The sequence below is a fragment of the Stenella coeruleoalba genome, assembly GCF_951394435.1.
Source record: "Stenella coeruleoalba genome assembly, chromosome: 13".
NCBI classification, from domain to species: domain Eukaryota; kingdom Metazoa; phylum Chordata; class Mammalia; order Artiodactyla; family Delphinidae; genus Stenella; species Stenella coeruleoalba.
Genome location: NC_137159.1, coordinates 30032845 through 30056027, shown reverse-complemented (window position 1 = coordinate 30056027; position 23183 = coordinate 30032845). Strand labels below are relative to the sequence as shown.

The 23183-nt window shown below is 34.2% G+C and overlaps 1 protein-coding gene across 7 annotated transcripts in view; it reads left to right on the top strand.

Moving 5' to 3' along the window:
• Positions 1 to 23183, top strand: part of ZNF638 (zinc finger protein 638) — an 84377-nt gene that overhangs the window by 46958 nt on the left and 14236 nt on the right. For all 7 annotated transcript variants that reach the window (XM_079940369.1, XM_079940368.1, XM_079940364.1 and 4 more), the window contains 11 exons: positions 5737 to 5787; positions 7664 to 7735; positions 8762 to 8848; positions 9125 to 9193; positions 9626 to 9666; positions 11417 to 11548; positions 13435 to 13563; positions 15468 to 15509; positions 16014 to 16148; positions 17432 to 17557; positions 21865 to 21902. In XM_079940369.1, coding sequence (XP_079796495.1) covers positions 5737 to 5787; positions 7664 to 7735; positions 8762 to 8848; positions 9125 to 9193; positions 9626 to 9666; positions 11417 to 11548; positions 13435 to 13563; positions 15468 to 15509; positions 16014 to 16148; positions 17432 to 17557; positions 21865 to 21902 — 922 coding nt within the window. The remainder of the gene's footprint in view (positions 1 to 5736; positions 5788 to 7663; positions 7736 to 8761; positions 8849 to 9124; positions 9194 to 9625; positions 9667 to 11416; positions 11549 to 13434; positions 13564 to 15467; positions 15510 to 16013; positions 16149 to 17431; positions 17558 to 21864; positions 21903 to 23183) is intronic.

Sequence of the window (23183 nt, the reverse complement as noted above, 5' to 3'; positions counted from 1 at the left end):
GCACCAGCGAAGACCCAATGCAGCCAAAAATTAAATAAATGAATAAATAAATTTACTTTTAAAAAACAAAGAGAACTTTGGTTATAAGCACAAATCTAAAAGGATGTAGGAAAGTACAGGGAGGGAGCAAAAGCCTAATTTTATCAGAAAGGGAAACTTTAGAACTTTTACCCAGTGCTAATTACTTACTTAGCACTCGGCTATATGCCCATAATTAGATGCGTTTTATAAAGTGGTTAGGATACATCAGAGAGTTATTTCTAAGTAGTTTATAGTTTAACTTGTGCCAGAAGACAGAAAACAAGGGAAAGAAACTTGCCATGGTTACACTATTTATAGTAGGCAATTTGTTATTTCACTTAATATTTCAGACCACCGTATGAGTATAGTTCATACTGTTCTCCTTTGATGAGGAAACAGATTCAGAGAGGTTAAATGACTTACTCAAGGTCACATGGAAGTGTTAGTATTCAAACCCAAAACTGTATGCTTCCCAGGCTTTTCACCTATACTAAAGTACCTCTCTGAGAATGAAAACTTGTTCTATATCTCCTTTGATTGCTCTTCTTTTATCTTACCTTCATTGTTTCCCTAAATGTCTGTTCCTCTTCTCATGTCCTACTTTTCTTGCTGGTTGATTTCTTTCCTTTCCATATCTTTAAGGACCAGTGACATCTCCCATACATACATAAACCTCTTCTGCCCCCTCAAGTTTATGCCTCATTTTCTTATATTATCTAACAACACCACTAGTTATCCAGTGTAGGAATCTATTAGTAATCCTTTACCCTGTCTTGTCTTCTTTTTTGTCCCATCCAGTTCAAACTTAAATAACATCCTTCCTCTTCTCATCCAATAGGTGGCTGATTCAAATTAGTTCTCTCTTGAATATACCTCGAATTATCTCACCTTTACTCCATCACAGCTGTAAATGTTTTAGTTTAGACTCACATTTGAATTTTTGAAGATAGCCTCCCGACTGGCGATTTTTATTCTACTCTGCTCCGGTATTAACACTCTTGCCCTGAGGTCACTTTAAAGCAGATCTGATCATTCCACTCCTAGTGACCCACAGGGGAAAACCCAAATTCTTCATAACGACCCCTTCCCCTTTGGCCCAGATGACTTTTTCAATCTCTTGTCACGCAACTGTATATTATGTTTAAGCTACTCAGAATGGTTTATTTTCCAGCTGTGCTATTTCATTTCTCGGGTCTTTATGCTATCCATTTGTGTGGAATCATTGTCTAAATTCCAGTTAACTTCACTTAGTAAGCGCTTATGAAGTAGCTATTTAGTAGGTGCCAGGCCTCGTGCAAGGTATTGAAAATACAAAGTCAATTAAGACTCCTTTTGGAGGGTCGAGGTGGGGCAAATTCTAATTTATCTTTCAAGGCCCATCTCAGATGAAGCTTCTTTGTGATACCTTCCCTGACTCCTAGGCAGTTAAATGCTCCCAACTCCTTCCTAGAAATACTGTATTGTGTACGTTAAATTACTTGGTATTAATAGGTTGTTAATAAGTCTGTCTCTTTCACTTGGCTGGGTAAGGGAATATTTGTAGTTTTATTTTTCTGTACCCTAATATCTAATGTGGTATAAGGGTTAATGAATAAATATTTGCTGGAGGAAGAGTATAGGGATACTCAAATCACATTTGTATTAGTGTCATAACTGAACCCATGGAAGGCAACTAGAGATTATCATACTAAGTGAAGTAAGTCAGAAAAATAAATACCATATGATATCATTTATGTGGAGTCAAAAATATGACACAAATGAACCTATTTATTAAACAGAATCACGACATAGAGAATATGTGGTTGCCAAGGGGGAGGGGGGCAGGAGAGGGATGGATTGGGAGTTTGGGATTAGCAGATGCAAACTGGTATACATAGAATGGATAAACAACAAGGTCCTACTGTATGGCACAGGAAACTGTATTCAGTATCCTGTGATAAACCATAATGGAAAAGAATATGAAAAAGAATGTATATATTTGTATAACTGAGTCACTTTGCTATATAGCGGTAATTAACACAACATTGTAAATCAGCTATACTTCAATAAAAAAAAATGAACCCTTGGAAAAACACATAGTGAACCAAAATTTTCTGATTTGTCATTCTTTAATTAATGATTTTTTTTCTTCTCTAAGATTTTATTGGTTTCCTTTTTCTTTTTTGCGATACGTGGGCCTCTCACTGTTGTGGCCTTTCCCGTTGCAGAGCACAGGCTCTGGACGCGCAGGCTCAGCGGCCATGGCTCACAGGCCCAGCCGCTCCGTGGCATGTGGGATCTTCCCGGACCGGGACACGAACCCGTGTCCCCTGCATCGGCAGGCGGACTCTTTTTTTTTTTTTTTAAGTGCATGTCTCTTTATCTTTTCAATTCCCAGATGAAAATGACTTTTTTTGTTTAAGTCAGTTATTTCCCCAGTAAAAGCACTCTGCCCAAATAGTTCCCACATGTGAGTTCCAGCAAACCTTAAAGGAAGTAATAACTCTAGTTCTGATTTCAACTATTCCATAGCATGCAGAGGAAAGGAAAACATTCTTTAAAAGGGAGTATGGAGGGGGAGGGGAAACAGGAAGGAAAAAACAGGCTAATACCAACATCGAATGCTGACAAAGACACTGCACACTTAGCACAACGACTAAAATAAGAAAATAGTAATACCAAATGCTATTGAAGATGTGGAGAAACTTGAACATTGCTGGTGGGAATGTAAAATAGTATAGCCATTCTCGAAAAAAGTATTGTAGTTTTTTAGCAAAACTAAACATGTGCTCACCATAAGACCCAACAGTTACACTCTTGGGCATTTATTTCAGGCAAGTGAATTACATTTCACACAAAACCTGTTCACACAAAACCAGTACACAAATATTTATAGCCTCTATTAATAGCCAAAAGCCGGGAGCAACCCTAATGTCCTTCAGTAGGTGAATGGCTGACTAAATAAACCGTGTTATGTCTGTAGCATGGAATACCTACCACTTAGCAATTAAAAGGAATGAATTATTGATACATGCAACAACTTGGATGGATTACAGAGCAATTGTGCTGATTTTTAAACTCAATCTAAAAAAATTATGTATTGTAAGCTTCTATTTACATAACATTCCTGAAATGATAAAATTAAAGAGATAGAGAACAGATTAGTGGTTGTCAGGGATTCTAGGGGAGGGAGGAGATGGCTCTTTCTATAATGGGTAGTAGGAAAGATACTTGTGGTGGAACTCCTCTTTGTTTTGACTGATGATCACCATAATCTACACGTATATGATAGAATTTCATAGAATTAAATATACGTTACGCGCATGCAATCTGGGGAAATTGGAATGTTTGTAAATTACATCAATGTCAGTTTCCTGTTTATGATATAATACTTAGTTATGCAAAATATTACCATTAGAGGAAAATCCGTGAAGGGTATATGGGATCTCTCCCTATTATTTCTTACAACTCCATGTGAATATACAGTAATCTCAAAATTAAAAGTTAGAGAAATGTTTTAAAATGCTGATAAAGCTATCATACTAAATTGGAATTATAGAACAGTTTCACTTCTGAATATTTGATGTAAAGTTTTTAAGTAAAATTTTAGTGTCTGGAAGTATGTTAAATGAATAACATAGTATGCCCAAGAGGGGGACGAGGGTCATGTCAGAAGTATAAAGATGGTTCAAAATTAGGAAATCTGTCAATTCCATTTACTATATTAAATAGAGGGAGATAAATGCTGAGAAACTCTTAAAGTAGGTGACTACTTCCTTAATATGATAGTGTGTTTGTGTATACATACTTTATTTATTTATATGCATAACAAATACGCATATATCAAGTCAAAAGCCAGCATATGCTTAAGAGTTAAACAGTAGAAGCATTCCCATTAAAGTTGGGACCAAAACAAGGGATACTCAACATCACTTCTATGAGTTAAAATAAATATTGTTCTAAAACTAATAGCCATTAGCTGGTGCACTACAAGTCAAGAGGCATAAAAATTGGAACGTATGATAAAACATTATTGTTTGCAAATATATACGTATGATGGAAAACCCAATAGAATCTATTGAAATGCTATTAAATAATTAGCCATCTTAATTCTCTAAATTACTATAAAGTTTTAATTGCTTTATTACATAAAAAAGAACCATTCATACTAATATACTAATAAAATATTAATATACTAATAAAATATTCCATTTATAATAAAAAAGGTAGAAGCTATGAAAACTTTTAAATACTAAGAGGCATAAAATAAGACTTAAATGAGAAAACAGCTCATTTTTGGATAGAAAGCCTTTCACCATTATAATATGCCTTTTTTTCTTATATTAAAAGATAAATATTAGGAACCTAATACCAGTAAAGATTTTTTGAATTTATATAAGCTGATAATAAAGTTTATACATAGAATAGACAAGAAAATTCTGCAAAGGAAGAGTAATTAGGACAGAACAGCACTAACAGATATTAAAATATATTACAAAGTTAAAAGATTCATATAGTTTCATATAATTGCATAAATAGACAAAAGATCAGTAGGACAGAATAGATTCCATGAATACTCCCCCAAGCATATGGAATATCAGTAAATCATGATGGTAATATTTCAGATTAGCAGGGAAAAGATGAATTATTCATTAAATTGACTAGCCTCTTTGTAAAGTATATAGTTTATAGTATCAAAATAAATTACAAGGGACTTCCCTGGTGGCGCGGTGGTTAAGAATCTGCCTGCCACTGCAGGGGACACGAGTTCGAGCCCTGCTCCGGGAAGATCCCACATTGCAGTGGAGCAACTAAGCCCGTGCGCCACAACTGCTGAGCCTGCGCTCTGCAGCCCGCATGCCACAACTACTGAAGCCCACACGCTTAGAGCCTGTGCTCCGCAACAAGAGAAGCCACCGTAATGAGAAGCCTACGCACCTCAACGAAGAGCAGCCCCCGCTCGCCACGACTGGAGAAAGCCTGCGCACAGCAACGAAGACCCAGCGCAGCCAAATAAATAAACAAATAAATTACAGCTGGATCAGAGATTTAACATGATACATAGACAGTAGTTAAAAGTATTGAAAGAAAATGTGGAGGGTTTTTTGGTTTGTTTTTAATTTCAGAATGAGAAAGTCCTCCCCTATCAGGAAGACATTGATTACACGAAAATATTTTTGTATAAGTATTTCTCATAACTTTTTAAAAGGTCGTTACCTATATGATACAAATTAATTTTAATGTATAAAGAACTCTAATAAGAAAACCCTCAAAACCCAAAAGACAAATTGGCAGATATTAAGAATAGACAGATCACAAAGGAATAGAGATAAATTTACACATATGAAAATTGACACAGCTTTACTTAAAATTTAAGAAACAAAGATTAAATCATACTAGTTTCTAGCTCAGATTGGAGTGATTAATAACTTCTTTTACATACTGTGTTTGTGTGGAAATGGGAAGCCCCACTCTTGTATACTATTGATGAATATTAATTGGTACAACCTTTCTGGAGGACAGTTTCATGTTTGTTAAAATTTAAATCTATCCCTTTGTCTCAGCAAGTCCATGGCTAAGAATTTGCCTATAGTTATAGTTCCATGGGCATACAAAGATGAGTGTAAGGATGTTTCTTGCAGTGTTTTTACCAAAATTATGCTAAGTTAGCTCTTTCGTAAATCTAAGTGATGTTTTTTGTAATGTGATACTGATATATTTTTCTTGTTATTTTAGCCAAACCTGGACAAACCAAGACATCTGCAGCCAAAGTAAATAAATCTTCAGGTATGTTTTCTATATTAGGATCCTAAACATGTTAACTTTAAATTATTTAAGCAGTCTTTATCAGTAGTTTTGGATCTCATGTGACACAGTGTGTGCTGAGTATATACCAATCTGTGAAATTTATAGTCATCTAGAAGTTTTGAGAAAGCAAGTTTAGTAGATAATGCTCTTTCCTTGCAGTGATTATCAAAATAAAATAATTTAACTGGCAAACTGTTTCTCATGATGAATATTGGCGATATTTCCGTCTTTCTCTTATTGAGGTCTTCTCTGTTTACTTTCTTTTATAAACAAACTTACAGCAAATTATGTTCTCTTTGCATTTTTATGGGCTATAGTGGATTTTAAAGTAATTATTAATTTTTTTCTCCTTCCTCTAGCATTATCCCCATTTCTGTTTTTCCTCCCATTTCTGCGAAATGCCGGTTAATTCAGAGTCATCTTTTTAAGAGGATAGAGATCAATGTATTACATTGTCTTTATAATGGTAGGAAGGACAGGAGGCGGTCTTGAACCACTGTTGGTGGCAGATCCATAATTATCATATCGTAGTTTCTTAGAAGCAGTAATCTGAGGGAGTCAGGTGTGGCTAGAAAACGTGTTTTGAAGATGCACTTATTTAGCAAACAGTTTGATATTACTTTAATAGTAAGTTTATAGGAGTCATTGGTGGAAATCTGGGGGAGTGGGTGCTAAAACCAGTAGCTTCCCCCTTGAGTGTTGGAAATTAATTCTAGATATTTTTTCCTTAAGTTCTGGTACCCAACTAGAAGTAGTACAGTGAATCGACTTGTGGTAGTAACACAGGATAGTGAAAGAAACACCTTAAGAGCTCATGGGGCTAAGGTTACTGCAGTGTGACAAAACTTGGGAATTACTAAGAAATGACTGGTTGAGTGACAATCTATAAAGATTGGTATTTCTCTTTATGAGCAGTAATTAAGGTCTGTCTTTGGATATAAAGTGTGGATTTGTAAACTATTCTGATTAAGTTTTGCAGATGTCGGTAATTCTTTTTGTTTAATAACTTCAAAAGCATGGTCATATTCTCACAGAAGGTCCTGTTAGGTAGTTAAGGCAGTTACCACCCTGGTTTATAAATGGGGAAACGTGCACAGAAATCAGTAAATTCCCCCAGCCTTCACACCTTGACTTGGAATTCAACTTGAATTCACTGACTTGTGATCCTGGGCTTTTTCCTTATACTACCTTGCTCATTGGGCATCCTAATTTTCAGAGCTAAACCTCCTGTTGCTCTCTGAATGCAGAGGTTTTTGACTCTGGTAATCTTTTTAGTGACACTTAGATGATCACAGTCTTTATAAACAGCATCATTTTGGAATATAAGCAACAGTAATATACATATGTAGAAAGAAGGGTCAGACAGTTTAAATAATCCTGTTCAGATAGGGCCCATTAGGAATGAGTCAAAATAGTCTTTATGTGGCCTGACAATGATGTAGGTATTCTTAAGTGCTTTTTAATCAACTGGGAGCCAAGGAAGCATGAGCTGGGAGGTCCTCAATATAACTGCTTTTGGAGCCATTAAAGGCATCATGGGATTGTGTTTATATCCTTGAGGTTAGTAATTTTGCTTCTAATTACTAAGTTGATACACACATTTAGAGATCTGTGTAACTTGCCTGAACGCTGTTTTTAAGTACCCCAAAGGGGAGGTGAATTCTTATTTCAATGATATTTTTCTTCCTAAAGAAATTATCATTTCTAATTTAGCAAATGACCTGTGTTCCTAAAGATGATAGCATTTTGTTTTGAATAAAATATAGTTTGTTGCTCTTATATTCTTTGTGAGGTTCTTTGGGAATTGTTGATACTAGTTAAATAAATCAGTTTTGACTAAGCTTTTGTGATTTAGGGAAATCAGCGGGTTCTGTAAAATCTGTGGTAACAGTAGCTGCTAAAGGTAATAAAGCTTCAATCAAAACAGGTAAGACTATTGGAAAAGAGAGGTTATATTAAGTTTATTCTTAATTCTGCGTTAAACAATGTAATAAATATGATATCAAAAGCAAGTTTTAATTTGTAGTATGTAATAACATCTTGAAAAGTTTAGTAAATAATTCTTTGATATTTAGAACCTGACACACATAGGACTTGTGTTTTTTTTTTGTTTTTTTTTTTTTTTGCGGTACGCGGGCCTCTCAGTGTTGTGGCCTCTCCCGTTGAGGAGCACAGACTCCGGACGCGCAGGCTCAGTGGCCATGGCTCACGGGCCTAGCCGCTCCGCGGCATGTGGGATCTTCCCGGACCGGGGCATGAACCCGTGTCCCCTGCATCGGCAGGCGGACTCTCAACCACTGCACCACCAGGGAAGCCCAGGACTTGTGTTTTTTGATGCTTTGGTCTTTGACAGTATCTGCCATTGCGGTTACATTTTTGTTTAGGAAACATTTCTGACAGCCATATAATCATAGGTTGCTCTGCCACTTTCCCCCCGTTTAATCTTTTTTTTACTCATTTTTTTAGAGCTGTCATTTCATATTACCTTCCCCAGCTTGTAAAATTCCTCTGATACTTGTTACTTTAAAGATTTTCTTTCCATGTTACAAGGATGTATCCTCCATAAAGAAATGGAACACTAAATTGTAACATGTTGAAAATAACATGATCCGTTTATTAATATATTTTTCCAATTGACTAATGTAATTTTAAAGAATCTTTGTGGAAGTTATAAAATAATGATTTTTATGTGTGTGATTATGGTGTACTTTTGCCACATGAGGATTTCATAATTTGTGAATCATTAATAGCCCTCAACAAAAGTTGTATCTCAGTTTAAATTTGCTTTTAATCTTATTGGTAAACAGACACTGAAAATAAATGGAAATAAATATGTGGAAAAGAGCTGCTTTTATAATGAAGTTGAACTACTTATTTACTAATATATTAGTATGAAACATGCTAAATGACTGAATAGACCCTTAGAATAATGGTTCAACTCTACTTTTAAAAGCAAAATCTAGTGGAAAGAAGTCTCTAGAAGTCAAAAAGGCTGGAATTGTCAAATACAAAGACGCCAATAAACCTGTGATTGTACCAGGTAAGCTTGAAATGCTGTCATGCAGTGCTTTCTTTTCACTAAATCCTATTAGTATACACTCTAGGTATATTTTGAAATAAAATTTTTTGCTTAAAAATCTTCAAAAGGATTATTTGGTGTTTCAAAGGAAAACTTGTATTAGCTTTGTCTTAAATCAGGTCAGCCTAAGGAGACTTGAAGTAACAAAATAAACTAGCTTAAGTTCCTCTCTAGATTCATTAGTTTAATTATATTAGTGTATTTTTCTAGACTATTAAAGCAGACTATTTCATGCAGAAAACTCTGAAATAAAGACGAGTGTGGAAGTCAAAGCCACTGAAAATGGTGCTAAAGAAACTATTTCAGGTAGGTTAATAGAAATTTTATTTTGTTCTTTTATGTTTAAAGATAGAAAATTAAATTTTAGGAAAATAATTTTGTGTCTCATATATATATTATATATGTGTGTGTGTGTGTGTATATATATATATATATATATATATACACGTATATATTTCAATACCAGAGTCATACCTAAGTGAAATTAGGAATATTATGATTCACATCGTCACCTTGTCTCTTGATTAGTCTGAAATTTTGCTCTCAGAAAGAATAAAGCTGAATGTATTATTGAAAAGCCAGTGTTACTTATGTAGCTATATCCTACTTAAATTCTCTAGTCTTTTGCCCACTGTATACATTTTCATGTAGCTACTATTTAATCCATTGTGGAATAAAGTGGGATCTTGATAAATAAAGTATATCTGCATGAATTCTTATTTTATTTTGTATCTTAAGAAGCTGCTTTGGAGGCTACAGAAAATGAACCAGTTAACAAGGTCAGCTTTTATATTTTACTTATTTTTATAAAGCTTAAGAAATTTTGACACAATGTATTTTTCTTACTATAAACCTAGGTAAAAAATACACAGATTTGGTATGGTGAAAAATCCTGGTCATTGGAGACTTCTAAAATATGGTTTGAGTTAAAAAAAATCTTGAGTTACAAAAATTTAGGTGCAGATTATCAATAAATGTACATGTTATTGAGGATTACTTTTCACTGAGAAGAAAATGTTAGGCCAGTTGGGTTTTTGAATAGATAACAGGTTGTCAAATTAGAACCCATGGAATTTTGTGAAATTTCTTTTTCCTTAGAAGCAAATTAGAGATATGTTAGTATTTAGATATGTTAGTATTTAGAATACCATTTATTTTTTGTGTTTTTAGAGGAGCAAGTGGAGTTTGCAGTTCTATTTGAAGGGCATAAAGTTCACTTTATTGTTTTCATGTGCTTATATCTGTTATTATGAATATATTAAGACTTCATTAATTTAGACTTTACTGGTTAAGATCTTGAGATCCTTCAGGTGCTCAGGGTAAGTTTATTTTAGACTGGTTGCTCCATTCTTCAAGTAGTAACTAAGTAAGTAGTATATGTTAACTTATTGTTTTGTTTTAAGAAGAATATTGTAAAACACCAGTAGAGTATCTTAGATTTACTTACTGCACTTTAGAAAGAATCTTTTTTTAATACATATATAAATTTATTCGTCTTATTTATTATTTTATTTTTGGCTACGTTGGGTCTTCGTTGTTGCACGCGGGCTTTCTCTAGCTGTGGCGCGCGGGGGCTACTCTTTGTCGCAATGCACAGGCTTCTCATTGCGGTGGCTTCTCTTGTTGCAGAGCACGGGCTCTAGGCACACAGGCTTCAGTAGTTGTGGCACACAACCTCAGTAGTTGTGGCGCACAGGCTTAGTAGTTGTGGCACACGGGCTTAGTTGCTCCGCGGCATGTGGGATCTTCCTGGACCAGGGCTCGAACCCGTGTACCCTGCATTGGTAGGCGGATTCTTAACTATTGTGCCACCAGTGAAGCCCAGGAATCATTTTTGAACACAATTTACTTGCTAGTTAAAAATCATTCTCAACTAGCTTATGAAAATTATAATTTCCCACCTTCCCCCACCGAAAGAAAAGTTGCAAGTTGCCACATTTATGCCTTTGGGGATTTCGCCAACATCCACTAAAGGAAAAGTTGGCATTTATGAGAGTGATCTTGAAGAATAAAATAGATCTGAGAGAAGAGAAGGCAGAAATGAAAGTATTTACTTTGTAGTGGGGATTGGGTTATGGGGTAAGGATCCTAAGAGACTAGGTAAGCTTTTTTATATTGCCAGCAAGGGATTATTTTACTCAGTAAGATAAAAGAATATGCACCAATTTGGAGCATGGGGATCTTAGCATCACAAGGCACAGGAATGGCAACAGTACATGAAAGGAAGGAGCTGTAGTCAGAGACAGGCAAACCTGTGTTCTTAAATTTATTTTTAAGCAGTGGTTGCAGAAGAGAACTGAAGACCTTGACTAGATGACAGATGGTATGACTGAATTATTCTGTGTACTAGAAGAGTGGAAAAGTGCATTTTGTTTTGTTTTTAATTTGTGGTTTAGACCAGCCTTCTGAATTAATCAGATTTAGTATTAAATACAATTTAAATACTAACATAACATGATCTGCAGTATAAATTTAAGTAAATATAACAGCAGTTAAGTTTTAATGTCAATTCTTAAATTGGTTTTGAAGGAAACAGAAGAAATATGTGTGGTACTTATTTCTGATTTGCCTAATAAAGGATATTCTATTGAAGAAGTTTACAACCTAGTAAAACCATTTGGTGGTTTAAAGGATATTTTGATTTTATCATCTCATAAAAAGGTAAGAGTTGAAAATAGTTGTGAATTCATGTTGTCCGCAAGCACATTTTGAAAAACATTAACTTCACAAAACTAGGACGAAAGGGTTTAAGAGCAGCACCTCAGAATAAGCTGTCTCAAGTTAAGGCATTTTTAAAATATAAAACACAGATCATCCTTTATTTTAAAAATACATTATTCTAATCAGATGTAGTTTTACGTTGGGAAGGATGGATTTCCCCATTGAAGTTATGCTCAAACGTTTAGTTTAACAGAAAATACTTTACGTCTGTAATATGTTAATACAAAGTTTTTTAAACAACTTATAAAATTTTGTTGAGCACTCTTTACTAGTATTTCTGTTTGTTTTTTTTACCCGTTATACTCAAATGGGAAATAACCATTTTCAGACTCAGACTAGTGAAGTCATCAGTATTTAGAACAACCTAGATTTATCTGTATGTCTTCAGTTTTCTATAATGAGTATATATTGCTTTTGTAATTTAAAAACAAAACAAAATATTGTTAATAATGAACAACTTTTGGAAGGTATTTTATAGGAAGTGAATTTCAGGGAAGTTTAAATAATGGAAACAACACCGTTAGAGTGGTGGGGAGTAGTGTTCTTACTATAGGAAGGAGTGGAGTTAATGATCACTAGAGATTTTTGAGAGTCAAGCAAGTGTGCTTAAGAAAACAAAGTAGGAGGGGAGAGTGAGTGTAAGTAGTCATATGCAGTTTTACCTTATGTTAAAAGTAGATTATTTGAGTGGTTGCACAACTCTATAAATGTATTAAAACCCATTAAATTGTACACTTAAACAGGTGAATTTTATGATATGTTAACTGTATTTCAATAAAGCTGTTTTCTAAAAAGCACATTATTTGTAATGTTTAGAGATGGACAAGAATAAGAATACATTTTTTAATGTAAGAATTTTATGTGATGATACATTAAAATAGGGGGAAATTGTGGGAACCTGGGAATGAATAATTCAGATTCATACTTTGCATCATATACCAAAGTGGATGTGTATGTAGATAAATATAGAATCCAAATACAGAAAATCTAGATTATTTGTGCCCAGTTTTGATTAGAGTTGAGTAGAATTATTTGGAAATTTAATTTAATTATTTGGAGATTTAATATTTTTCTAGATGTTATATGGAAAAATATCAGATTCAGTCATATAAACATTTGTGAAACTAAAATTAACATAAAGCAAAATGGAAATTAAAAATTTTAAATATTTATGTAAGATGAGAAACACGGTTCATATAAACATGCTATAAAATATTAAAAGTTTAATAAATAAATTGGCAAATGACATAAAGAGAATTTATTTTTAAAAATTACAACTGTAAATAAAAATATGGACTATTTCCACCTCATTAACTATCAGACATATGGAAGAATGTTCAATCTCTTTACTTACCCAGGTATGAAAATTAAAACCAAAACGTATGGAGTTACAATTTGACACTTACGAAAACAACAAAATAAAAAATAACTTGGTAACCATTACATGATTCTTTGATTCTTTCATTCCTCATATTTCTCATATTTTGTCCATCATTAAATTTATTTACTCAGTAAATGTTCATTAAATGTTTGCTACATGCTAGATACTGCTCTAGGTACAAAGGGTATAGTGATGAATAAGATAAATAAGATTTCCCTAGTGTCATTTACTACAATGTCCCTTCTTATTTCTCTTTAGTATTACCTTATGAGTTCAGTCATTCATTATTTCTTGGTTATGGTCGTAATGTTCTAAGGAATGCTTTTTTTATCTTAAAAACATTTACTAAGTTATTCAATTCATTTGACTCTTTAAGTATTAAATTTTTTTAAGAAAAAGTAACTTAAGATTTATTTTTTCATTCTTATAATTTGTATTTTAAAAGGCATTTATAGAAATAAACAGAAAATCTGCAGATTCTATGGTAAAATTTTATACCTGCTTCCCAATATCACTGGATGGGAATCAACTCTCAATAAGTATGGCTCCTGACAACATGAATTTAAAAGACGAGGTAAATAATGGACTTACCATCTTATTCACTAGAATATTATTAAATTTTTAAAACAGATTTATTATAATCCATTATGTTTTCTAGTTTTCTTCTTTGGGTCACATATTTTCTCTCAAACACTGAGAAAGCATCTTCCTATATTTCTCCATAGTTGCCCATCTCATTGTTTGAGAGTTACCTCCATATTGAGGGAATCCAATCCCTCATGTATGTTGGAATGGAAAAAAAAAGTTGAAAACGGTAGTCTGTAAAGAACCCTATTCTTATCTCACTGCCATTATCTGTCATCCAAACTGGAATTCCAGAGGTTACCTTTATAATTTTTTCCTCTCATTTCTCATAACCTGCTGGTCACTAGGTCTGGTCTGTTTTAACTCCTGAATATTTCTGGAATTTGTTCCCTCTTCATCCCATTCACCATTGCCTCACCTCTTTAAAATGCCGGCTAAAATAGTTATTCTTTATATCCTCTACCTTCAGTTTTATCTCCCTCAAAACCTTTTTCCCAAAGTCATGAGACTGGCATACAATTCAAACCTCTTCAAATTAAACTGATTTAGAAACCCTTCATTGTTTCTGTGTGGCCTACAAACATTTACTGCTAAGAGGCATGAAACAGAGATGCTAGAATCTCTAGAGGAAGGTGGAAATGCATGTATTTTTTAAAATTAATACTTATTGGAGTATAGTTGCTTTACAATATTGTGTTAGTTTCTGCTGTACTGCAAAGTGAATTAGTTATACATATACATATATCCACTCTTTTTTAGATTTCCTTCCCACTTAGGTCACCACAAAGCATTGAGTAGAGTTCACTGTGATATACAGTAGGTTCTCATTAGGTATCTGTTTTATACATAGTAGTGTATATATGTCAATCCCAGTCTCGCAGTTCGTCCCACCCCACCACCTCTGCTTGGTAACTATGTTTGTTCTCTACATCTGTGACTCTGTTTCTGCTTTGCAAATAAGTTCATCTGTACAATTTTTCTAGATTCCACATATAAGTGATATTATATGATATTTGTTTTTCTCTTTTTGACTTACTTCACTCTGTATAACAATCTCTAGGTCATCCTTATCTCTGCAAATGTCACTATTTCGTTCCTTTTTATGGCTGAGTAATATTTCATTTTATACATGTACCACATCTTCTTTATCCATTCCTCTGTCGATGGACAATTTAGGTTGCTTCCATGTCCTGGCTATTGTAAATAGTGCTGTAATGAACATTGAAAATGCATGTATTTTGAAAAAGCCTTCCACTGAGAATCATTCTAATGTGATGTAATTGCTGGGGTGGTCTTATATATATCAGTAGTGTCGAAGAGAAAAAAAAATTTAAGAACCATAGTCTCATAAGATAAAGTTCCTTTTCTAAACATTTAAGCCTTTTATCAGCTAGCTTCTCCCAGCTTTGACATCCCTGTGTTGTGCCAGTCTTGGCCTCTTTATATAATTCAGCAGCACCAAATCACTATACACTTAATACCCTGTGATGTTTTTTTTACTAGCCTACATCTCTGTTCTTCCTCATCCCCTATTTTGCTTAGCTGACTTTTTGTTGTGTAATTTGAATTCTCTTACTGTCTGCTAAATTAAATCTCTTATTCCTTGTATATGAATTTGAGTGTCTTCCCCTAAATGGTACCACCTTATTAGTCTTTAATGTACTTAGGGGATTAGGAAGAATTAAAGTCTGTGGGTAGGGTGGGACTTAGATAACTTGTTTTAGGAAGAGGGAAAGATTGTTGGAAGGAACAGAAATTTTGCTTACTTCTCATTTTATGAAATAGTTCTTAATGCTTATTCATATAGATTATTATATCAGTAAATCTTGACGAATTAAATATACAAATAAGAAAGAGCTTACACCTTCAATCTTCCTCTGTTTGCCTTTCTAGGAAGCTATATTTACAACCTTGATTAGAGAAAATGACCCAGAGGTGAGTTTTGCATTTAAATGCTTTTGTACACTTGTTTAATTGATAGAAACATTGGTTGTTTTATTGTTCACCTGTCAAGAATTGAAGAAAATCTTAGCACTAGTTTTAAAATACTGAGGTGATGGAGATGTCAGATGAGTCTTCTCTTGCTAAAAATAAGAAATAGAGGGTAAAGGAGTCCTAATGTGCAATATTTTTTAGATTCTGGAGCCATGTTAACTGACTTGGGTAAATATTCGGTATATTAAGTGTTTTGGGTACATATTATGTTGATAGAAGAAAGAGTATACTTCCTTTTTTAGTATATTGTTTCACTGATTATTCACATCTAGTACTAAGACCTCACTATCTTTACCTATATGGTCATTTTCTTACTCTTGGGAGAGGACATTACCTGACCTCTGAAAAATAAATTGTTAATCTGTGTTTTACACTTTGATACTTTAGCTGTTTTTCTCTTTTTCTGTGCTGTCTCTTTAAAAAAAACAAAAACAAAAACTACAGGCAAATGTAGATAAAATTTACGATCGATTTGTACATCTTGATAACTTACCAGAAGATGGACTTCAGTGTGTACTTTGTGTTGGACTTCAGTTTGGAAAAGTGGATCACCACGTATACATGAGTAATAAAAACAAGGTAACAAGGTCCTTTTTTTTTTTTTTTTTTTGCGGTACGCGGGCCTCTGCCATGGCGGAGCACAGGCTCCGGACGCGCAGGCTCAGCGGCCATGGCTCACGGGTCCAGCCGCTCCGCGGCATGTGGGATCCTCCCGGACCGGGGCGCGAACCCGCGTCCCCTGCATCGGCAGGCGGACTCCCAACCACTGCGCCACCAGGGAAGCCCCTGGTCTGTAACTTTTAATTCAGCTTCTGAACTGAAGCACCTATAAACATTATTCAGCCTCTTAGCAGAATTATGATATACCATCATATTTTCTCCTGGGCTTTGGCAGGAAGGAGGAAGAACTCTTACTTTGAAGGGGAAATAAAAACTTGCACAAGGGAGAAGGGTAATACGTGCAAAGAGCATTATCTTTTGGGGAAGTGCAGACTTATGTTCATCTAGCCTTAACTACCTTCTAAGTTGGTTTACACTTTTAGTTCTTATTTATAAAATGAAAGGGTGTCAACCAGGTATTTCTAAAGTCCCTTTACGTTTTCTGTGCCCTCTATCTTCTCTATTTAATTCAGACGTGTCCATGAAAATTAGATTTTGGTCAACCATGTATTACCTAGAAAGGTAGAAAGGGTTTTATAGCAAAGTTGACAGTATTTGCTTCATAAAAAATACCTAATTGACCAAGTAGTAGATACTAATTTCTTTGACATGTTTAAGAAATTTCTTTAACCATGTTTAAGTGTCAGTTCAGTGGCATTTAAATATATTCATGTTGTTGTGCAGCCATCACCACTATCCATCTCCAGGGCTTTTTCATTTTCACAAACTAGAACTCCCTGTCCACTAAACAACAGCTCTCCATCCCCCCTTTTCCTAGCCCCTGGCAACCACCATTCTACAATTTAAATTTCTGTCTCTGTATTTAACTACTTTAGATACCTCATATAAGTGGAATCATACAATTTTTGTCCTTTTGTGTCTGGCTTATTTCACTTAGCATGTCTTCCAGCATGTGTTGTAGCATATGTCAGAATTTTCCTTCTTGAGGCTGAATAATATTCCATTGTATGCATGTACCACATGTGTTTATCTACTCGTCTGTTGATCGACACTTGGGTTGCTTCTACCTTTTGACTGTGTGAATAATACTGGTATGAATATGGGTGTACAAATACTTGTTCCAGTTCTGGCTTTCAATTCTTTTAGTATATACTCAAAAATGAAATTGCTGGATCTTATGGTAATTGTACTTTTAATTTTTTTAGAAACTAGTAATTAATACTTTCCTGTCTTTTCCAAAGGCAATTCTTCAGTTAGATAGTCCTGAATCTGCTCAGTCAATGTACAGCTTTCTGAAGCAAAATCCACAGAACATAGGTAACCATGTATTGATCTGCACATTATCTCCAAAGCTAGACTCATCAGAGGTAAGATTATTTTGTATCAACTTCTGTGCTTTTAGAATATGAGGAAAGCATAAAGATCATTCTCCCAAAGCTAGAAGATACACTCTGAAGCTGATTTCGAGAATTATTCTTGGACAGTAGTCAAACTCATTCTGAGTTTAGATACTGTTTCTTTTAAAAATTTATTTTGCAATCATTATTCCAATTTTCATGATTTATGGAACAGTATAAATTTGTATAAATGCGAATAAATTGAGGTAATTTTAGAAAATGTAGCATATTCATTCTGATGCTTACTGTGGACATATGTGCAGAGTGATGCCATATACATAGCATGATTATCTCCAGAATGCAGTCTAGATTGAGTCCGTTTTGACTTCCTCCTGTTAAAAGTTTGTTTTTTTCTTTTACTTGTTTAAATTATTATACTCTCTTCTTTTATAAGAAAGAAGATTTTACAGGTTCTTGGCTTGCACAGTAATAATCTTTGAAAACTATGAATAGTTTACCTTTGAAAGAATTAAATTGAAACTCAGATGTTTTCTCTTTCTAATAGTTTCATTGTATCTCAATAGCAAGAGGTAAATAGGGCCTTATATTTGGTGTCTGCAGGTTTTTGTTAATCTGCCAAACTCTTGTGCTAGCTCAAGAAAGAGAAAATTCCACCATCTAAATCCAAATTAAATAGATCACCTATAAGTAAATGAATGCATCATGATACTGATTTAAGCACAAATTTATTTTTTAAAATCAATTTATTTATTTGTTTTTGGCTGCATTGGGTCTTCGTTGCTGTGTGCAGGCTTTCTCTAGTTGCAGCGAGCGGGGGCTACTCTTCGTTATGGTATGCGGGCTTCTCATTGTGGTGGCTTCTCTTGTTGCGGAGCACAGGCTCTAGGCACACAGGCTTCAGTAGTTGTGGCACAGGGCTCTGTAGTTGTGGCTCGCAGGCTGTAGAGCGCAGGCTCAGTAGTTGTGGTGCACAGGCTTAGTTGCTCTGTGGCATGTGGGATCTTCCCAGACCAGGGCTCGAACCCGTGTCCCCTGCATTGGCAGGCGGATTCTTAACCACTGGGCCACCAGGGAAGTCCTTAAGCACAAATTTATGTGCCTTGTTTAACCTGATTTCAGAAGAAAATTTTTTGAAGTTTTTAACTTTTTTTTTTTCCCCAACAGAACATTGTATTTTTAAAACTTTGTGTTGTGGTATGTTTCAAGTTATTACTTTCAACTATGTTCAGAATTACAGTAAACACAGGCTACACAGAAATTTTTCTTCCAGAATTGTGGTCCCAAATTCTTAGACTTAAAGAAAATGAAACAAGTGGAAATTATATGAAACTTCTGCCTAAATGCTTTATTTCCCACATCCTAACTCAACCTCATTCTTGAAGAGCACATTTAACTTATTGTAAAAGACTTATTAGCTCAACCACTGATAAGCTAGCCTTGTAATCTTGAGCATGTCACATAATGTCCATTATATCCATTTAACAAATCATAAATTGGATAGTAGAGGCAGGTGGACTAATTTCAAGGTGTTGTAATAGTCTATATGAGAGGTAATGAAAGCCTAAGCTAGACTATGAGGTGGAAATAAATCCTGCCCCCAGATTTTTTTAATAACAGTTTTTAATTTACCATGTTTATAATGAGTTAATTAGTATCCTGTGTTACCCTCTGTTCAATATCCTCCCCCCATATTCGTTACCTGTAATGTTACTTCTACATGTAATACGTTACAACCTTTAATTCTATAACTATAGTTACCTTGCATACAGAATATGAAGGCATAATTCTAAGTACTGAAACCCAGTACCTGCATTTTTGATATCTTGATTATGAAGATATTTACTGCAGAATTTAGTAATGAGAGTGGTTCTATAAAGAAAGAAATACGTGTAATTTGCACACTTGGAAGTGACTCTCTTATACTCGCAGTCTTTTCTCAAAATGATGCTGTGTTTTTGTTCAGTATTTGGGTTATGGCTTCCCTGTACAGTTAAGGAGTTGTTTTTTGTTGTCGAAAGGAAAAAAGAAGACTGTCTTCATGTTACTCGGGTCACATAACTTAATTACTATTTGTTGAATAGAATATGCTCTCTTCTTAGAGCTATCCTTCTGACACCCTCTTCTAAATTTATGGCCATTTGCTTTGTAAAGCATCTATATACCTTTGATTTTCTTTTTATTGCTCTTCTGAGTTACTTCTGTTATTTCTTGGACTCTGTATCGCCTACTCTCTTGGATTACTTTCTGTTTGCCAGAATATATTGTCAAATAATTTTCCCAGAAAGTATGTATGGCCAGTAAACTTTCTAAATCCCTGCATATTTAGAAATGACTTTATTTTTCTCTTACATGTTTCATTGATGGTGTGTCCAGGTGGAGAATTCTGTGCTCAGATTGTTCTTGCTTTTATTGTTTTGTTTTTCTTAACCAGTGTTGTTAAGGAGAAGGCTGATTCCAATCCTACCTCTATGTAATTTTTTTTTTCTCTTTGAAACCTTTTAGTGTTTATTCCTAATTCATTTAGCAAATAGTTATCTAATTCCTTCTCTATGCCAGCACTGTTTTAGACTTTGGAATACATTGGTAAACAGAGGAGTCAATGGCCCAATCTTCAAGGAGCTTATTTTATATATATACACACACACACACAAATACACACACACACACGTATATATACGTAGTGTGAGGTGGTAAAAAGTGCTATGAAGTGCTGTGGAGAAAAATCAAGAAAAAATGATAGAGTGTGCTGGATGGCGGGGTGTACAGGGGGATATGTGTAATTTTAGAGTGGTCAGGCCCCTCTGAGAAAGAGTTATTTGAGAGACCTGAAAGAAAGAAGTAAGAGAGCGAACTCTACTAAGGTATCAAAGAGAAGAGGTTTTTAGAGAGAACAAGAGCTAAGGCCTTAAGGACATATTTGGTGGTTCGGGAATTCCAAGGAGGGATCAGTATGGCTAGTGCAGTGAGCAAGGTTTTAACTTGGTGTGGGACTTACTTCCTATATCCTGCTTAGATTATTCATTGAATTTATGAAATCTAAAAATTAGTGTGTTTCTTCACCTGAGGAAAATTTTCCTCTTATATCTTTGAATATTTCTTCTCTTCAAATTTTAATGTTCTGTCTTTCTGGAAGTAGCACCTGTACTGATATTATGGATGCTATATCCTATTGAATTTTTTTTTAGAAAAATTTTTTAGAGAGTATTCTTTAGAGTTGTTTTTAAAGCAGTTCTCTGAAATATCTTGAGTCAGTTTTGTATCCTTAATTTGTTCTCTCTTGTGCATTTGTTTTTCTTTTCTGTTAATTTATGAATAAAGAAGCAGGTTAGCTAATACAGGTATCTGGTATAGATTTTCTCTACTATCATATAGGTTGGTTTCGGTTTCGGTTTCCTCTAACAAGTTTCTCCCGTGAATGAGAAGACCGCTTGTAAGCACTGTGGATGGGACTTATCAACTGCCATCTTTAATTTTCTTTATATACCATTACAGTGTAGACTGGATACCTTACCAGATACCCTAGTAAAGAAGGTCTTTACTCTGGGACTCCAACACCCCACCGGGAACCTCTCTAGAAATATTATTCAGTTTCTATACAATATAATTCTCGGCTTTTAATCTGAGAAAATCTAGAGAAAGATAATTCTCAACTCAGCACACGATTCCCCACAGAAAAAGCCTTCAGGTAGTATATATAAGTTCTAAAGGGCAGATATTTTTGCTGTTTGTTCAGTGATGTATCCTAAGTACCTGGATCAGTGCTTGGTACATAAGCACTGAATTTTAATTCCTCCTTTCATTTTGGGCCCCAGGACATGGCTTTCTTGGTTCAGATTCATGTTTAAAAGGATTATTGTTAAATTTTGTCCAGCACTTCTATGTGTTTTGAGTAGAAAGCTTTCTAAGTCAACTAGTCTCTCATAAATAGAAGTCTTTTAAAATAATAATTGCACAAAAAATATGTTGATATTTCAGGTTGATTGTTTTTATTCTTAGCAAAAAGGTGGTATTTCCAGGCTTTTAAAGTTAAAATTTTCTTATTTATTATAAACATTATGGAAACTTATTTTTCTCATTAATTTCTGTGTGTCATTTATTCTGTATAATCTTATTTAGAGATCTTTATCTAAAAATGGGAAAAAAATTCTAGAAGCTGATGGTTACGTGGACACTGAAAACTATCTGTTTTGATATATTTTTAAGGTATGGGGTTTTTTTTTAGCTTAGATTTTAAGAACTGAAAACACTGCATTGATGAGTTAAATATTTTAAATCCAGTAGAATAACCTCTAATAAAATGTGGAATTATATTACAGGCTGAAGCTGAGAAAGACCCAGAACTAGGGAAAAAAAGGTATGTTGCTTTAAGTTTGCTAACAATTTTTATAGTACGTAGTTAATTACTGAATATTATTTCTGTATTTTATGGTAGTTCACTAGTAACAAAAAGTTTGTATCTTTTATGAGTGTTATGAGGGTGTTTTTTGTTTTGGGGTTTTTGGAGGGCTCTGTTTGACCTAGGGGCTTTTTTTGTTATTATTTTTGGTCTCTTTCAGATATTTACTGATTTTTTTTTTTAGGAGAAGTGAATGTGTACACACAGTTTGAATTAAATATATAAATTTGCCTTCTTTATGAAATGTTTTGCTAAGACTCTTGAACAGCTCAACTCTGTTATCAGTATTATATTCTTGTTAGATTTTTCTATTCCAAAATAGGCACAGTGTAAATTTTAAGTTTGTATAATCCTTTTAAATTTTCATTGAGTTTTTAAAACCAGAAAGATAATATTTAGTGTGTATTTTGGTATAAAGCAAAATAATATGTACACTGCTTTATATTTTCAGAGGTTGAAAGGTTGTTCTTCAGAGTCTATACAAACTGGTAACTCACAACTTTTTTTGACCACATATAGTATATTCTGTTCGTAGTGACTTCCTCATCCTGATGAATACCACACTTATCACCACCCTTGTCCCACCAATGAATAACCTCCCTTTTACTGTTCTTCATTGGGAATCACTGATAGAGAATTCTTTCTGTCTTTCATACTAAGTGGTTTACCCTTATTTCTTAGTCAGTGTAGTAAGAGCTTATCAGTTTGAAAGAGGAGTTTGAGTGTTTAAATATGGAAAGTTTATTTTATTTGATATACTGCCTAATTATAAGATGCCTGAAAAACAGGATGTCTTATAGATTTTTCTTCTCAGTAATTAATTTTTATAAAATGAGACTTTTAAATGATAAAGATGATTATGAGTACATTAAAATATATCGGTAACTTTAAGCAATAGGTTGGCTATATGTATCCACACAGACTTTTTTAAGTTGCACATCAGCATACCAATTATATTTACATGCCTAAGAAGTAATAACCAACAGCAAGCAGTGTTTGCTACAAAAGCCCGCAAAGGGCTGAATAAGTAACAATGCTGCATGTAGTAGTATAGATAGACCTGCAGTTTGGCTGTAGTAACTCTGGCTGGTAATTAAGTAGGCTCTTCCAAAAATCCATTTTATATATTTCATTTGACAGTTTCTTTCACGTCCAAAAGCATAGTTATTGTGTGCGTTTGGTCATTTTCTCTTTCACTGTTTTCACTTATCTTTTAAAATCAGATATGTCTTAATGAAT